Raw genomic sequence first — 15,256 nt, forward strand, 5'->3', positions numbered from 1 at the left:
ATCAGAAGTTATATGGCATTAGTCCCATGTTTTGTGTAAACAGAATATGTATTTATCTCTGAGAAATTTGATTGTTCTTTTAGTAATGCTTCAAGAACTTAGAATATTGCTTGTACGAATAACAAGTATATCATTTTTTCTATAAACATACAGAAAAATTTACCTGGAGGACTAATTAAAAATACACAGTTGGACTCCATCCTCAGATTTTTAGATTATCTAAGTCTGGAGTAAGACCATGAGATTTTGCATTTCTGATAAGTTCTCAGGTGATACTGAAGTTGCTGGTCTTAAAAGAGACCTGGAGAGCCGTTAACTTAGAGTTTGTTTCCAGTGTAGCCTACGTTTTTTTAAGGGAACTTTATTTTTTATTTATTTAGTTTTATTTATTTATTTATTTTTGGTTGCGTTGGGTCTTTGTTGCTGTGTGCGGGCTTTCTCTAGTTGCAGCACGCGGGGGCTACTCTTCATTGCGGTGCATGGGCTTCTCATTGAGGTGGATTCTTTTGCTGCAGAGCATGGGCTCTAGGCATGCAGGCTTCAGTAGTTGTGGCTTGCAGGCTCTAGAGCTCAGGCTCAGTAGTTGTGGCGCACAGGCTTAGTTGGTTCTCAGCATGTGAGATCTTCCTGGACCAGGGCTCGAACCCATGTTCCCTGCACTGGCAGGCTGATTCTTAAGCACTGTGCCACCAGGGAAGCCTTAGCCTCCCCTTCTTTCTAAGCACTTGTACACATGTGTATGTTTGTGTACGTGTGCTTTTGTGTGTATGAAAGTTACGCATATTGTTGACTGGTGAAAAGGTTTGGAGCCCATAAAAGAGAAATAGAAAGCAAAACACCATGTACAGATATTTTATTTCCCTGATACCACCATGTAGAAGTAATCATATTATTAGGTATTTTTAAACTTTTTTGTGTTTATTTTTTAAAAATAAATGAAAACGCTGAAAAGTAGAAGTTAGTACTTATTTTGTCATTTAAAAAGTTATACATAGGAAGATTTTTCAGGTCTTTTAATACTCCATTTTATAAGTGTATTGTGATTTAGTTACTGTTTCCCTTGATGCCCTTTTTAGACTGTCAACGGTTTTTGTTAGGTATATGCTGTGATGAACATTTTCGTTTTGGTGAATATTTGAATATTAGGTTGAATCGAAGTTTTCATTAGTTGCGGTATATTTCAGTTTAGTAAAGTTTTTTCATGTTCTTTGTTTCTGCTTTTTTAAGGTTTTAGAATTTAGATATGTGTTATCTGTTCATTCTGCCTGGGAGACATTGTCTTCATACTTCTTGTTTCTGAGAGGATACTGCTGCTCCTCCTCCCCCCTTCCCCCATCCCCACCCCAGCTCCCTACCATATTGCTCAGAACTCTCATCATGAATTTCATTAACATTTCCAGCGTTAAAAGCCACACACAACCAAAAAGTTCTCTCCTATCCTTCACTTATTTTGACTCAGGATTTTCCATGCACACCCTAGACTTACAGCTTTGCAACTTTGTTCTGTTCCTTTTGGGAGAATTTTCCTTTTCTTTGTTAGTGCCAGTTATTTTTCATCTTCAGTGGCTGAGGTTTATATATAGGGTGGTTCACATAGCTAAAATCGTCTCAGGCTCTTTTAAATGAGGTTTTTAAAAACTGTCTTTCTCCTTGGTATTTTTCTGTCAGATAGTTGTTCCCATTGCAAGTTTAGTGTCTGTTTTCTTTTTAATCTGTGTGCTGGGACATGAGATTCATTCATTGTGTTTGAATGTAGCACACTGTACTTGAAGTGGTTGCCCAGACCTTTATGAAATAATTACAGATAATTGCATGTAATCATACTCAGTTGATACACTTGCTATTCATAGCATTTGTATGAATCTATTAAGCAGGATAAAAACAGTAGATATATTATCTGTTTTATGTAACGTTTTATGTAATTCAGTATCGGTTTACAGCAATAGATTTCAACTTGGGCTGATTTTGCCTTCCTATTAGACAATCAGCAGTGTCAAAAAATACTTTTGGTTTTCATGATTTAGGTGGGAGGAGTTGGCTTGCACTGGTTGGCGTTCAGTGGTTAGAGAACAGAGATGTTGCTAAGCATCTTGCAAAGCACAGAATATCCCCCAACCCCCAAAGTTATTTGGTCCAAAATATTTACAGTGCTGAGATTGAGATACCCTGATGTGCAGAGTTTTTAGACTTGTGTTCCATAGCTTGCAAGTTATTAGAGTTGTTAACTTGTACCTCATCAGCTAGAGGGATAGGGGCTGAAAGTTAGAGGAGAAGCCTGAAGTAGTAGTGTAAAACAAGTATAGTCCTTCCCTGATAGGAGAGGGTGTTAGTCTGAGCCATGTGATATAAGCTGCCTGCAATTGAATTGCTGTTGTTAGAAGATGATTTTAGTAATCCTCAATGCGGTTGCATGGGGAATTAATTACATTAGGGAAAAGAGAATCATGGGAGGCTTCCCTGGCTTGCTTTCAGCTACCTGTGGCTACAGTAAGCAGGTTCCTCAGTTGTACTTCCTTTTCTCTTCCCTGTTCTTTCTTAAAGATACTGTTCCGACTCTTACCATGCTAATTCCAGTGGAATGAAGCTACTTTGAGATAGCTCTCCCGGTCTGCCTTTGCATGATTTTTTAATTTTCTCTTTATTTAATTGAACTATCTATAGTTGATGTGAACGCTTATACTCTTCCTACTATTTCTTTTTACTCTTTTATTCTTGTAGTTCTGTTTACCTGGCGTATGCTCCCTTATGGATATGTCTTACCTACAGTTCTGAGTTCATACGCCATCTTTGATTATCTTCATTTGGTAATGATTTTCACTTTCTTTGAACTCCAATAGCACTTTGTCATGACATTAATATTTTCTAATAATTTTTTTTTTTTTTTTTTTTTTTGGCTGCATTGAGTCTTCGTTGCTGTGTGCAGGCTTTCTCTAGCTGCGGCGAGCGGGGGCTACGCTTCATTGCCATGCGCGGGTTTTCATTGCAGTGATTTCTCTTGTTGCGGAGCACAGGCTCTAGGCGTGCAGGTTTCTGTAGTTATGGCACATGGGCTCAGTAGTTGTGGCTCGTGGGCTCTAGAGCACAGGCTCAGTAGTTGTGGCGCGTGGGCTTTGTTGCTCCGCGGGATGTGGGATCTTCCTGCACCAGGGCTCGAACCCCGTGTCCCCTGTATTGGCAGGGGGATTCCCAACTACTGTGCCACCAGGGAAGCCACTGTGCCACCAGGGAAGCAAAAATTCTTTTTGCTTTTGGTGTTTTTGTATTCTCTTCTAGAATTTATCAACGAAAAATTAATAGTCAATCTAAGAAAAAAAGGGAAAATTTTATTCAAGCCAACTTGAGGATTATAATCTAGGGGACAGTCTTTGAGAAAGCTCTGAGGACTGTTCCGCCCACTAGAGGTCAAGGCACAGCTGTATAAGTTTTTTGAGACAGTGTTAGTCATCAAAGTAACATCTTGACAGTTTACATAGTCCAACAAGACAAGTAGTGGGTTATTGTGATTCCTTCCAGAATTGAGAAAGGAATTTTACTTCCTAAGGAGTTACCTTGCTGGTGCTAGGAGGAAATTGCTTTTGTTTTGTTGTTTTTTCCTTTCTTTGTGGGCAGGCATTTGTGTGTCTTCTAAGGGGGTCTAGTTAACATGTAGTACAGATGTACACTAGAAGGGATGGAAGAGGTAGTGACTCAAACAGCACAAAGAGAATTTTGTGTTTAGCAATTTTCTTCTCCTGCCTTAAAAATAATTTTATTTCATCCAGTTGAAGTCCATGTCTAATAGCATGTTCTTTTGCTTGCTAGGTATTATTGAATAGTTGAATTTTTACTTATTAACACTTGTACAGTGATTACATAGAATCCCAGGGATTATTATTATGGAATTTAAGTTACTTTATCTTATTAATTGTTAATAAATTATTTTATTAATACATTACTGATTTACTAATTGTTAAAGAATCTAAAGAAACAATGCTATTATATATGTCATTCAGAAATTTTTCTGGGATGTCTCTTGAGTGAAGTTCTTAGTTTCTGAGGTGAAAGCTATCCTTTTTGAGATCAGCATATATAACTAGTTGAGGGAGTGTCGGACTGAATATAAGTATCATGTTGTCAGTTAAGAGACTTGGGTTACAGTTCTAGGGCTTCAGCCAACTTGTGAGTTATTTAACCTTAAAATGAGAGACTTAGGGACTTCCCTGCTGATCCAGTGGTTAAGACCCCGCGATTCCACTGCTGGGGTCACGGGTTCCATCCCTGGTCAGGGAACTAAGATCCCACATGCTGTTAGGTGTGGCCAAAAAAGAAAAAAAGAGAGAAACTTAGACTCAGTATTTGCTATCTAATCTTACTGTAATTCTTTAGTTGTATTTATTCATTTAATTCCATTGATGGTTCTGGGTCAGGGTCTCTCTAGAGATTTTACTCAGGTGCCAGCTGTGAGTAGCAGTCTTCTATCTGAAGGCTTGACTGAGACTGGAGTATTCACATCTGTGATGACTTATTCAAAAGACTGACTGTTGGCAGGAGGCATCAGTTCCTTGCCATGTGGATCGCTCTGTAGTGCTGCTTCAGTGTTTTGGGGAAAGTGTTAGCTGCCTTGTTAAGAATACCTTTGTTAAGCTTTAAGAATACCGATACTGCTAAAAAATTATTGTAGTTTGCTAGGGAAAATAATATTAAGAGGAATTTTAGTTTTTTTTCATATGAAGAGTAGAGATACGCAGTGATTAAAGTTGGTGTAGACAGTTGCATGTAAAATTGCATGTTCTTTGTTTTTTATCACAGTAAGATAATTAGCAAAAGGAACTTATTTTGTATGTTGGACCTTTTAACAGGCTAGCAGTTCTCAATTTTTTTAGGTTTCAAGGCCCCTTAACAGTTAAAAAGTTTTGAGAATCTCATGAAGCATTAGTTTCTGTGTGTTATCTCTTGATATTTACCATGTTGTAAATTTAAATTACAGATTAAAAATTCTTCAGTATTTCATTTGAAAACCAATTACATGGTAACAAGTATTTTTGTGAAAGGTAACTATTTTCCAAGTGGAAAAACTTTTAATAGGCTATTTTTTAGAGGAGTTTTAGGTTTGCAGGAAAACTACACAGAAAATAGAGAGTTCCTATCTGTCCCCTTTACTCTGTTGTTCACCTCTTGCTTCAGTATGATATATTTATGACTGATAAATTTGTACTGATACGTTAGTGTTAACTAAAGGCCATAGTTTTATGTTAGGGTTCATTCTTTATATTGTGCAATTTTGTGGGTTAGGACAAATGTATAATGTCATGCATTCATCATTATAGGGAAAAGTTCCAGGTCCCTAAAATGTCCTGTGCTCTACCTGTTCATCTCTTCTTTCCACTCCCTGAATACTTGGTAGCCGCTAAAGTTTCTGCTGCCTCCATAGTATTGCCTTTTCCAGAATGTTAAGTACTTGGAATCATACAGTATGCAGGTTTTTCAGACTGGTTATAAAGAAACCACTTTACAACAGTATGAATTTGAGACTTCTCCATGTCTTTTTGTTGCCTGATGTCATTTCTTTTATCTATGAATAATACTCTATTATTTGAGTGTAACACAGCTTTTTTGTTGTTGTTTTTGTTTACCTATCTTGGTTGATTCCAAGTTTTGGCAAATGTGAATAGAGCTGCTAGAAACGTTTGTGTGCAGGTTTTGCCCAGTTTGGATGTAAGTTTTTTGCTTTTTTGCGTTGGATCTTTGTTGTTGCGAATGGGCTTTCTCTGTTTGCAGCGAGCAAAGGGCTACTCTCTGTTGCGGTGCCAGGCTTCTCATCGTGGTGGCTTCTCTTGTTGTGGAGCACGGGCTCTAGGTGCGCGGGCTACAGTAGTTGTGGCACGCGGTCTCAGTAGTTGTGGTGCACGGGCTGAAATTGCTCTGCAGCATGTGGGATCTTCCCGGACCAGGGCTTGAACCTGTGTCCCCTGCGTTGGCAGGCGGATTCTTAACCACTGTGCCACCAGGGAAGTCCCTGGTGTTTTTTAAAAATAAATTTATTTATTTATGGCTGTGTTGGGTCTTCGTTGCTGCACGTGGGCTTTCTCTACTTGCAGTGAGCCAGGGCTACTTTCCATTGCATTGCGTGGGCTTCTCATTGTGATGGTTTCTCTTGTTGCAGAGCACAGGCTCTAGGCATGCAGGCTTCAGCAGTTGTGGTGCACAGGCTCAGTAGTTGTGGCTCACGTGCTTAGTTGCTCCACGGCATGTGGGATTTTCCTGAACCAGGGCTTGAACCCGTGTCCCCTGCGTTGGCAGGTGGATTCTTAACCACTGCACCACCATGGAAGCCCTGGACATGAGTTTTTGTTTGGGTAGATATCTAGGTGTATGATTGCTGGTTTGTATGGTAAACCTATTTTTAGTTTGCAGGAAACTGCTCAATTGTCTTTCAAAGTAATGGAATACCATTTTGCATTCTCACCAGCAGTGTGTGAAAGTTTTTCAGTAAGGGGAATAAGGCTGTCACTTTTATATTCTGGGTATGAGGACTAAAAGATTTGGTATTTTCTGTAAATAGACTAAATAAGGGTAACAATGATTTAATATTCTATTTTGGTAGCCATTACAGATCACCATGCTTCTAGATCCTCAGGGAAGAAATTAGTGAGAGTGATCCAGAGATAGTTTTTGATCAATATATGAGAATAAGATTCTGGATTTGAGGTGAGGAATTTCTTAACATCAGTTTGTGGAAACAGTTGCAAAGGACATATGATAATTGGGAGTCCTTGGCATTTGTTTACTCAAATTCTGCCAGTTGTTGCTAGATTGGTGGAACACTTGACATATCTTACAGGCTTCTTGGGATTCATCATGAGCAAATCTCCAAGGCTGTTGTCATTATGGAGTTTATGTTTTATTGTCTTACAGAGAGAAGTTCACATAGATGCCAAAAAAAGGAAAGTGCAGGAGGCTGTGAGAGCCAAATGCAGGGGGATTGATGAGACTTGTCAGGGATATTTCAGAAAGGCCACATTTGAGTTGAAAGTTGAAGAATGAGTACAGAATTAACCAGACAAATTGCTGGTGCCAAGGTCCCAGAAATAACATGTGGAACAAAATTTAAAGGAACATGAAGAAGAAAAAAAAATTACTTTAAAATTAATATTTAGGTTTATTGTCCTGAAAATAGGATTCTCACTCAAGTTTTGTTTTCTTATGAGAGGGGGGAAAACTTCTAAGATCACTTATTAGGTAGTTGATTAATTGTCCATTATTAGTAGCTAGTTTTATAACCATTTTGAGAAACTATTGTTTATATGCATTGTTCTATATAAACTACACTTTGTAAAGACTTGCATTTTAGCATTGCATCTGTATTATCGTAGACATATGTTAATAAGCCCATAGATAGCATATGAGGCTCATCATGCATGATGGGGGGAAAAATAATTAGGAATTGCTGTTTTGTTTAAGATACTACTCCAGACTACCAGTACATTAAAGATATGTATTAAAATTTAAATATGTGTTAATTTAGAAATAAGTATTTTTGTACTTTACCTTATTTTACATAGGACTTAAAAGTGCTTAGTGAATTATAGTACAGAATAAACAATTTATTATATGCATTTAAATATTTAAACAATTTATTATATGCATTTAAATATTTAACTCAGTGTTTTATGTATATTTTTATAATACTAATTGGAAAATAGTTTGTAAGTAGCTGGTTTAAGATAGTTGTTATTAATGTTTACTGTCTTAGAATGGTTTGCAAGAGCAGTGAGCTTTAGTTAGCTTCATGAAGGCTGAGTATAGGTTGAGCTTTTCTGTTACACTGCTTGAATCTACTAAGTCCAGATTATATGTATGTTATTTAAATTGTATTAAAACATACATAAGAAAATTTAGCACTTTCCTGTTCTCAGTTATACCATTTAGTGACATTAAGTACATTCATTCACATTGTTATGCAGCCACCACCATTCATCTCCAGAACTTTATTCATCTTGTAAAAGTGAAACGATACCATTAAACAATAATAATTTCCCCTTTCTCCTAGCAACTACCCTTCTACTTTTTGTCTCTGTGAATTTGATTACATACCTCATATGAGTGGAATCATAAGTTATTTGTCCTTTTGTGACTGGCTTATTTCATTAACATAACGTCCTCAAGGTTTATCCATGTTGTCACGTGGGTCAGAATTTACTTTTTCTAAGGCTGAATGGTATTCCACCGTGTGTGAATACCATATTTTATTAATCCATTCATCTGTCAGTGGGTAATTTGGTAATTGGTTACACCTCTTGGTGATCAGGAGTAATGATGCAGTGAACACAATTTTGGAAATACCTGTGTGAGCCTCTGCCTTCAGTTCTTTTGCATATACACACAAAAGTGAGATTGCTGGGTCATATGGTAATTCTATTTTTTTATTTTTTGAGATACTACCATGTTTATTTCCCATGATGGTTGCACCATTTTACATTCCCAGCAGCAGTGTACAAGAGTTCCAGTTTCTCTACATCCTCATTAACCCTTATTCTTTTTTGTTTGTTTTCTGATGGTAGCCATTCTAATGGGTGTGGGCCAATATCTCATTGAGGTTTGATTTATGTTTCTTTAATGATTAGTGATGCTGAGTATCTTTTCATATGCTCACTACTCATTTGTACATCGTCTTTGGAGAATGTTTGAGTCCTCTGCCCATTTTTTAATCAGGTTATTTGATTTTGTTATTGTTGAGTTATAAGAATTCTTGAATATTCTGGGTATTGCCCCCCCATCACATATGGTTTTTACATTTTTTGTTCAGTACTACAGGTTGATTTGTTCAATTCTGCCTTTCACATTGTTGATTGTGTCCCTTGATATACAGAATTTTTTGAGTTTGAGATCAGTTTATCTATTGTTACTTTGTTGCCTATGCTTTTGGTGTTTTTGTCAAGAAAATTTTGCCACATTTAATGTCATGAATATTTTCTCCTGTGTTTTGCTCTAGGAGTTTTATAGTTTGGGGTTTTAGGTATTTAATCCTTACTGAGCTAATTTTTGTGTGTGGTATTTTACATCTGGATATATTACATTCTTTTTTACGTGTAAATATTTAGTGGATATTCAGGTTTCCCAGCAACATATGTTGAAAAGAGTATTCTTTTCACATTGAATGTTCTTAGTGTTCTTGTTGAATATCATTTGAGCATATGATTGAGGATTATTTCTGAGCTTTCTCTTCTATTGCTTTAGTCTACATGTGTGTCTTAATGTCAGAATTATACTACTTTGATTACTGTAGGTTTGTAGTTTGTCTTGAATCAGGGGGTTTGACACCTCCAACTTTGTTCTTTTTCAAGATTGTTTTAACTATTTAGGAGTTGGCTTGACATTACATATGAATGTTAGGATGGAGTTTTCTTTATCTTCAAAAAACTCTGTTAGGATATTGATAGGGATTGCATTGCTTCTGTAGATTGACATCTTAATAAGTCTTCCAGGCTGTGATATGAGATATCTTTCCATTTATTTATGTCTTCAATTTCTTTCAGAAATGTTGTAGTTTTTCAGGGTACGTGAAATCTTTCCTCCTTGGTTAATTTTATTCTTAAGTTTTCTTAATTTCCTTTTTGGGTTGTTCATTGTTAGTGAACTGATTTTTAAGGTGTTGATTTTGTATCTTGCAGCTATAGTGAAGTTGTTAATTAGTTCTAACACTTTTTAATTTATGTTATGGAAGCTTTAGCGTTTTCTACATATAAGATTATATCATCTCCAACAGACATAATTTATCTTCGTTTTTTGATTGGGATGCCTTTTTAAATTAATTAATTAATTTTCTTACCTAAATGCTCTGACCCAGAGTTACAGTTCTGTATTAAATAGAAGTGGTGGAAGTGGTCAGCCTTACTTTATTCCAGATCTTAGAGGAAAAGCTTTCAGTATTGAGTATGATGTTTGTTGTGGGTTTTTCATATATGGCTTTTCATGTTGAGTTTCTTTCTCTTGCTTTTTTATTTTTTATCATAACAGGGTGTTCAGTTTTGTCTAATCCTTTTTCTCCATCAGTTGAGATGATCATTAGTATTTTTCCTTTATTCTCTTAATGTGGTATATTACATTGATTGATTTGAAAATCCTACTTGGTCATGCTGTTGAATTCAGTTTGGTAGTACAGTATGTTGGTGAGGATTTTTGCATCAGTATTCATCAGGGATATTGAGCTCTTAATTCCCTTGTTTCTAAAACACATTAAAAAAGAAAAGGATCTTATATCAACAACCTAACTTGACAAGTTAAGGTACTAGAAAAAGAACATACTCATCCCACAATTAGCAAGAGGAAGTAAATAATAAAGATTAGCACTGAGATAGAAGACAGAATAGAGAAGAAATAGAGAAATAACTGAAACCAGACTGCTCTTTGAAAAGATCAATAAAACTGACAAATTTTTAAAAAATTTTTAAATTTTTTAAAAAAAGAGAAGATTCAAATTGCTGAAATCAAATGAAACTGGAGATACGACACCTGGTGGCAAAATATGTCAAATTCTAAGAAAATAGTATGAAGTATTATACATCACCAAGTTAAGTAAAGTAGAAGAAGTAGATAAATACCTAGAAACATTAACCCTACCAGAAGTAACTTATGAATAGACATAAAAGTAGCAAGGAGAATGCATCAGTAATCAGAAATCTTAAAACGAAGAAAAGCACTGGACCTGATGATGTCACTTGTGAATTCTGTCAGACATTCAAATAATGTCTTCATAGCAATCATTCTAAAAATTTTTTAAAAGTTGAGGAGGAGGGAACACTCCTCATTTGAGTCCAGCATTACCCTGGTACTTCAGCCAGAGAAAGACACTATAAGAAACCTACAGACAAGTATCTCTTGTAAACCATGATACAAAATCATCAACAACATACTAACAAACTGAATTCAGCAGCATATTAAAATGATAATACACAGTGAATAAGTGAGAGTTATTCCTGGAGTATAGTACGGTTCAGTATATGAAAATCAGTAAATATAATCAGATTAACAGAATAAGGGAAAAGAATACATAATAATCTCAACTGCTGCAGGAAAACATTTGACGAAATTCCTTCAGCATTTTGAATATATCATCACTCTCCTAGCCTGCAGGTTTCTGCTAGAGAAATTTCTGATAATCATATATAGGTTCTCGTATGTGACAAGTTATTTTTCTCTTGCTCTTTTTGAGATTCTCTTTTAGTCTGACTGGTGTCTTGGCATGGCTGTCTAGTTATGTACTTCTTGGAGTTCTTTGTTGAAATTCTCATTTAGTTTCTGTATCACTTTTTGGTTTTGTTTAGTTATATGTCCGTGTTCTCTTTCATGTCGTTCTGCATTTTTAAGACGGTTTAAAAAAATTCTTCTGCGGGGTTGGTGTTTTGGACTTCTTTTTTTGATTCGGTCAGATTTCCCTAATCCCTAATGTTTTCATATGTTCTGTAATTTTGTTGTTGTTCAGATTTTGGGCATTGGAGAAAATAGCTGCTGGTTCCAGTATTCTTTTTTTTTTTAAGGTTTTTTTGGGATGTGGACCATTTTTTTGTTTGTTTGGTTTTTGTGTGTGTGTGTGTTTTTAAAGGAACTCCTTTGTTTATTTGTTTATTTATTTATTTATTTATGGCTGTGTTGGGTCTTCGTTTCTGTGTGAGGGCTTTCTCTAGCTGCGGCAAGCGGGGGCCACTCTTCATCGCGGTGCATGGGCCTCCCACCGTCGCGGCCTCTCTTGTTGCGGAGCACAGGCTCCAGACGCGCAGGCTCAGTAGCTGTGGCTCACGGGCCCAGTTGCTCCGCGGCATGTGGGATCTTCCCAGACCAGGGCTCGAACCCGTGTCGCCTCCGTTGGCAGGCAGACTCTCAGACCTTCCTGGACCTTCATGTCTTTGGCTTTGTGTGCTTTTCTCCAACTATATGTGGGTGCTTTTCGCCATGTTCATTTCCTGTGTTTCTCATTAAGAGTTTTTGGTTTCAGTTTAACTAATCTTTTGCTCCTCCTGTCTTGCTTGTTGAATTGCAGAGTTCTGCTATAACATGCTGTGGAACTCACCTGTTTTCAGTGGCCTCCAACACTATGCCACTGTCAGGCCATTCGGAAATCCCTAGGAAAGCCAGAACTCTGGACCTAAGTTCCACTTTATTCCTTCTGTTCTGAGAGAGGAGTCAGTTGGAGCAAGGAATTGGGTATTATTTTCTCTTTTGCTTTGAGCTACATTGGGTTGGGGAATGACCCAGTGTGAGGCAAACTTCAAGAACTCTTATCCTCCTCACAGTTGTCGTTTCTGTTGTTTATGCGCTCACCTGGGTCCGGAAGCCGCATATTAACCGGTGTCTGGCTGTCTTACAATTGTATTTTGATCCACATACTGCTGTTAACTTGTGTTTGAGGGAGAACTAGGGCCTGGAGCTTCGTATTCTGCTATTTTGCTGACATCACTCTCCTAGTACTAATTTTTATCTAGAGAAAGGTTTCCTAATCCTAGAATATGTTGAACTACTAGAGTTTGAATATGACAAAAATGCTGTTGTGATTTAAAGGAAATATCTAACGTTGCTGTTTTGAATTACATTTCAAATGATTTGAATAATTACTCAATTGCTCAGTTGTGTCTCAGGATATTGTATCTTGTAGTGCAGAGTTTCTCCCTAGACAAAACAGAGGCTTTGCCAGAAGTAATGGGTCTGTGATCTTGGAGAAAGGTATTTTATTTGAGGGAAGGGAGATTGCTTGGTCACTTTGTTTCCATTTACCCTAATAATATCATGTTTTTTGAGAATGACTTATTACCCTTGCTAAATTACTTAACATGTATCTCTAGATAGAGGGATAAGGGCAGACATAAAATGACAGACGAATACAATTTTAAGATATTTTAGTTCAAATAACCTCAAATGCCAAAGAGAATACTATGCAAGGGAAAAGTGTGTGAAGAAAAATTTAAGTAGGACCCCCCTCACCTCCCACCCCAGGAAGCAGTGTTTTAGAGAGAGATGGGATTAATTCTAGGCTTTTGTACTTTCTTACCTGTGCTTTGTTAAATCACTTAATTTCTTAGAGCCTCAGGTTCCTAATTCATAGAACAAATATAACAAAATCTGTGTAACATTCAGAGTTATGAAAGTCTTAGTTGAGTCTTGCTCCTGGACCAAGTGTCATCTCTCATCCTCCGCAAAACACCCATACACATAAAGCTTTCATCGCAGGTTTAGAACTGCCTTATTTTCAGAGTCAGCCATGGAACTCCCTTAAGACCATCTCCTTAAAAGCAATTTTGAACACAAACCAGATGATGAGAAAGAGGAATGACAAACATTTTTTCAAAAAATTTCTGAAGAAGGACAGGTATTAGTGACTTCCGGTAGAGGAGTTTTAAGCATATTTTTGGCCAAGAAAAATGGATCCAGAAAGAAATGGAGAAGCCAAAGTTAAGAGCAAAGCCCTTTTACACACGGAACATACACAGTGGGATCAGTAGCCCAGGTAAAAGGACAAAAGAAAGAACGTTAGAATTGAATGGGTGGCTGATTTTTTTGAGTTGTAAGAAAAAATTATATAGCTTTTGTTAGCAACAGAACTCAACGAAAGATGATAAAGAATTTCTTTAAGTTTTAAAAATTGTCTACTTCATATAAAGTTTTTGAATGAGAATGTTTAAATCTGGGAAATCAAAAGTGAAAGACTCTGTGATCTTCAAGTGACCATGTGGAGATATGTGTGTGTATATGTATTTATGTAATCTGTATGGATACTTCAGATGTTTTCTTGATCTGCTTTCTCTCTCTAATCCTACCTGTATGAAATCATGTTTTATCTTAATTTGGCTTTTCATTTTATTTATTTAAGAGCAGTCTACACCTTTATCTTTATTTTCTCAGTATTTTATGGGCATTTTATAGATTCTTTTGTAAGTAAAAAATAACTAAGAGCTTTGTATTTTTTCTGGAATGTTGTATCCAATATTAAGACTTCTATGTTTTCTTGTTATAACTACTGCTACAACAATGTAAATTTATTGAGTAATAATATTTATAAAAATTTTACCTTTTCATTTCTGTTTCATTTTTATAGCCATCTCTTATTGACTGTAAAGGCTCTGGTGATGTTACCATACACATTAAAATTGGAACGATTCATTATTAATTTTTTTAATATTTGAAACAAGTATACCTTTTGTTCCCTTCTACTCTTAGGTGATGAAATGGTCTCTGCAAGATGGTCTGTCCTTGAATTGGAGATATTTAAGGCTGACATATGCTGGTACTTCAGCTTCTATAAGTGGACTATAAATTCTTCTCTTACGACGACTAAATAAACAGACAAAATAGCAAAAATCTGTTCTGTGTCGAGTATGACAGCCACTACTCGTGGCTCTCCAGTAGGAGGGAATGACAGCCAGGGCCAGGATCCTGATGGACAATCTCAGCCCCCCTTCCAGAATCAGGTAGGAAATGAAGGCTGTGTTGTCTTGGGTGCTATGGATTAGTAAATGGTGGCCAGATGTCCTAAATAATTTGTGAAGTAATCATAAAAGCTATTGTCATTTTAAGTTACACTTTAAAAAAGTCACTGAGGTTCTTAGTAAAAGGAAACGTACTGTACACATGCTTGAGAATGTACCTCTACTTTATTTTATATGTAAGGCCCTCTGAGCGTGAGGGCAAAAGAGTTAAATCAGTCATTGTATCCTTTAGTTATCAGCATAGATTCAAGTCAGCTGTTTTTGTTCACATCTCATCTTTGTACCCACACTTACCTTATGCATCTGGTTGAGTAATATATCTAATCTTCAGATGTTCCATATCTTTAGATTAAAAATTCCACGTCTTTAAAAAGATAAATGAAATAATGTAAGTAAAGAGTTTGACATAGATTTTAGTATTGAAGTTTTGTGCTGACCTACACGGAAATAATTTTTTTCCTTTTCTCTGGAAGAATTTGTATAAAATAAATTTATTAAAAGCTTAATATTAATTTTTTGATTTTTAGATATTGGTCATTTGTATTTATTATGTGTTAGGGGATTAATCAGTTTCATTAAACTTCGCAAAATAGAGTTTTGCAAAGGTATTGCCTTTTATTTTTCTCCTCCCATTTATATATTACTTATTCGTGTTCGTTAGATCATTCCTTTTGCTTTCCTGGGGTTTAATTTGTTGTTAATTTTCTAGTTTCCTGATAACGAACTTTAGATAATTGATTGTTCAGCTTTTCTTAAAACATGCATTTTATACTATAAATTTTTGCTAAACCATATCCCAT

The 15,256-nt window shown here is 36.2% G+C and overlaps 1 protein-coding gene across 4 annotated transcripts in view; it reads left to right on the plus strand.

The window, feature by feature from the left end:
- LOC137757680 (ubiquitin carboxyl-terminal hydrolase 9X-like) overlaps positions 1 to 15,256 on the plus strand; it is a 145,547-nt gene that overhangs the window by 11,752 nt on the left and 118,539 nt on the right. For 3 of the 4 annotated variants that reach the window (XM_068534289.1, XM_068534290.1, XM_068534291.1), the window contains exon 2: positions 14,188 to 14,438. The exons of the other annotated variant lie outside the window; for it this stretch is intronic. In XM_068534289.1, coding sequence (XP_068390390.1) covers positions 14,346 to 14,438 — 93 coding nt within the window. In that variant the 5' untranslated portion in view covers positions 14,188 to 14,345. The remainder of the gene's footprint in view (positions 1 to 14,187; positions 14,439 to 15,256) is intronic. 4 annotated transcript variants of the gene reach the window in all.

Source organism: Eschrichtius robustus, assembly GCF_028021215.1.
Source record: "Eschrichtius robustus isolate mEscRob2 chromosome Y unlocalized genomic scaffold, mEscRob2.pri SUPER_Y_unloc_3, whole genome shotgun sequence".
Lineage (NCBI taxonomy): Eukaryota > Metazoa > Chordata > Mammalia > Artiodactyla > Eschrichtiidae > Eschrichtius > Eschrichtius robustus.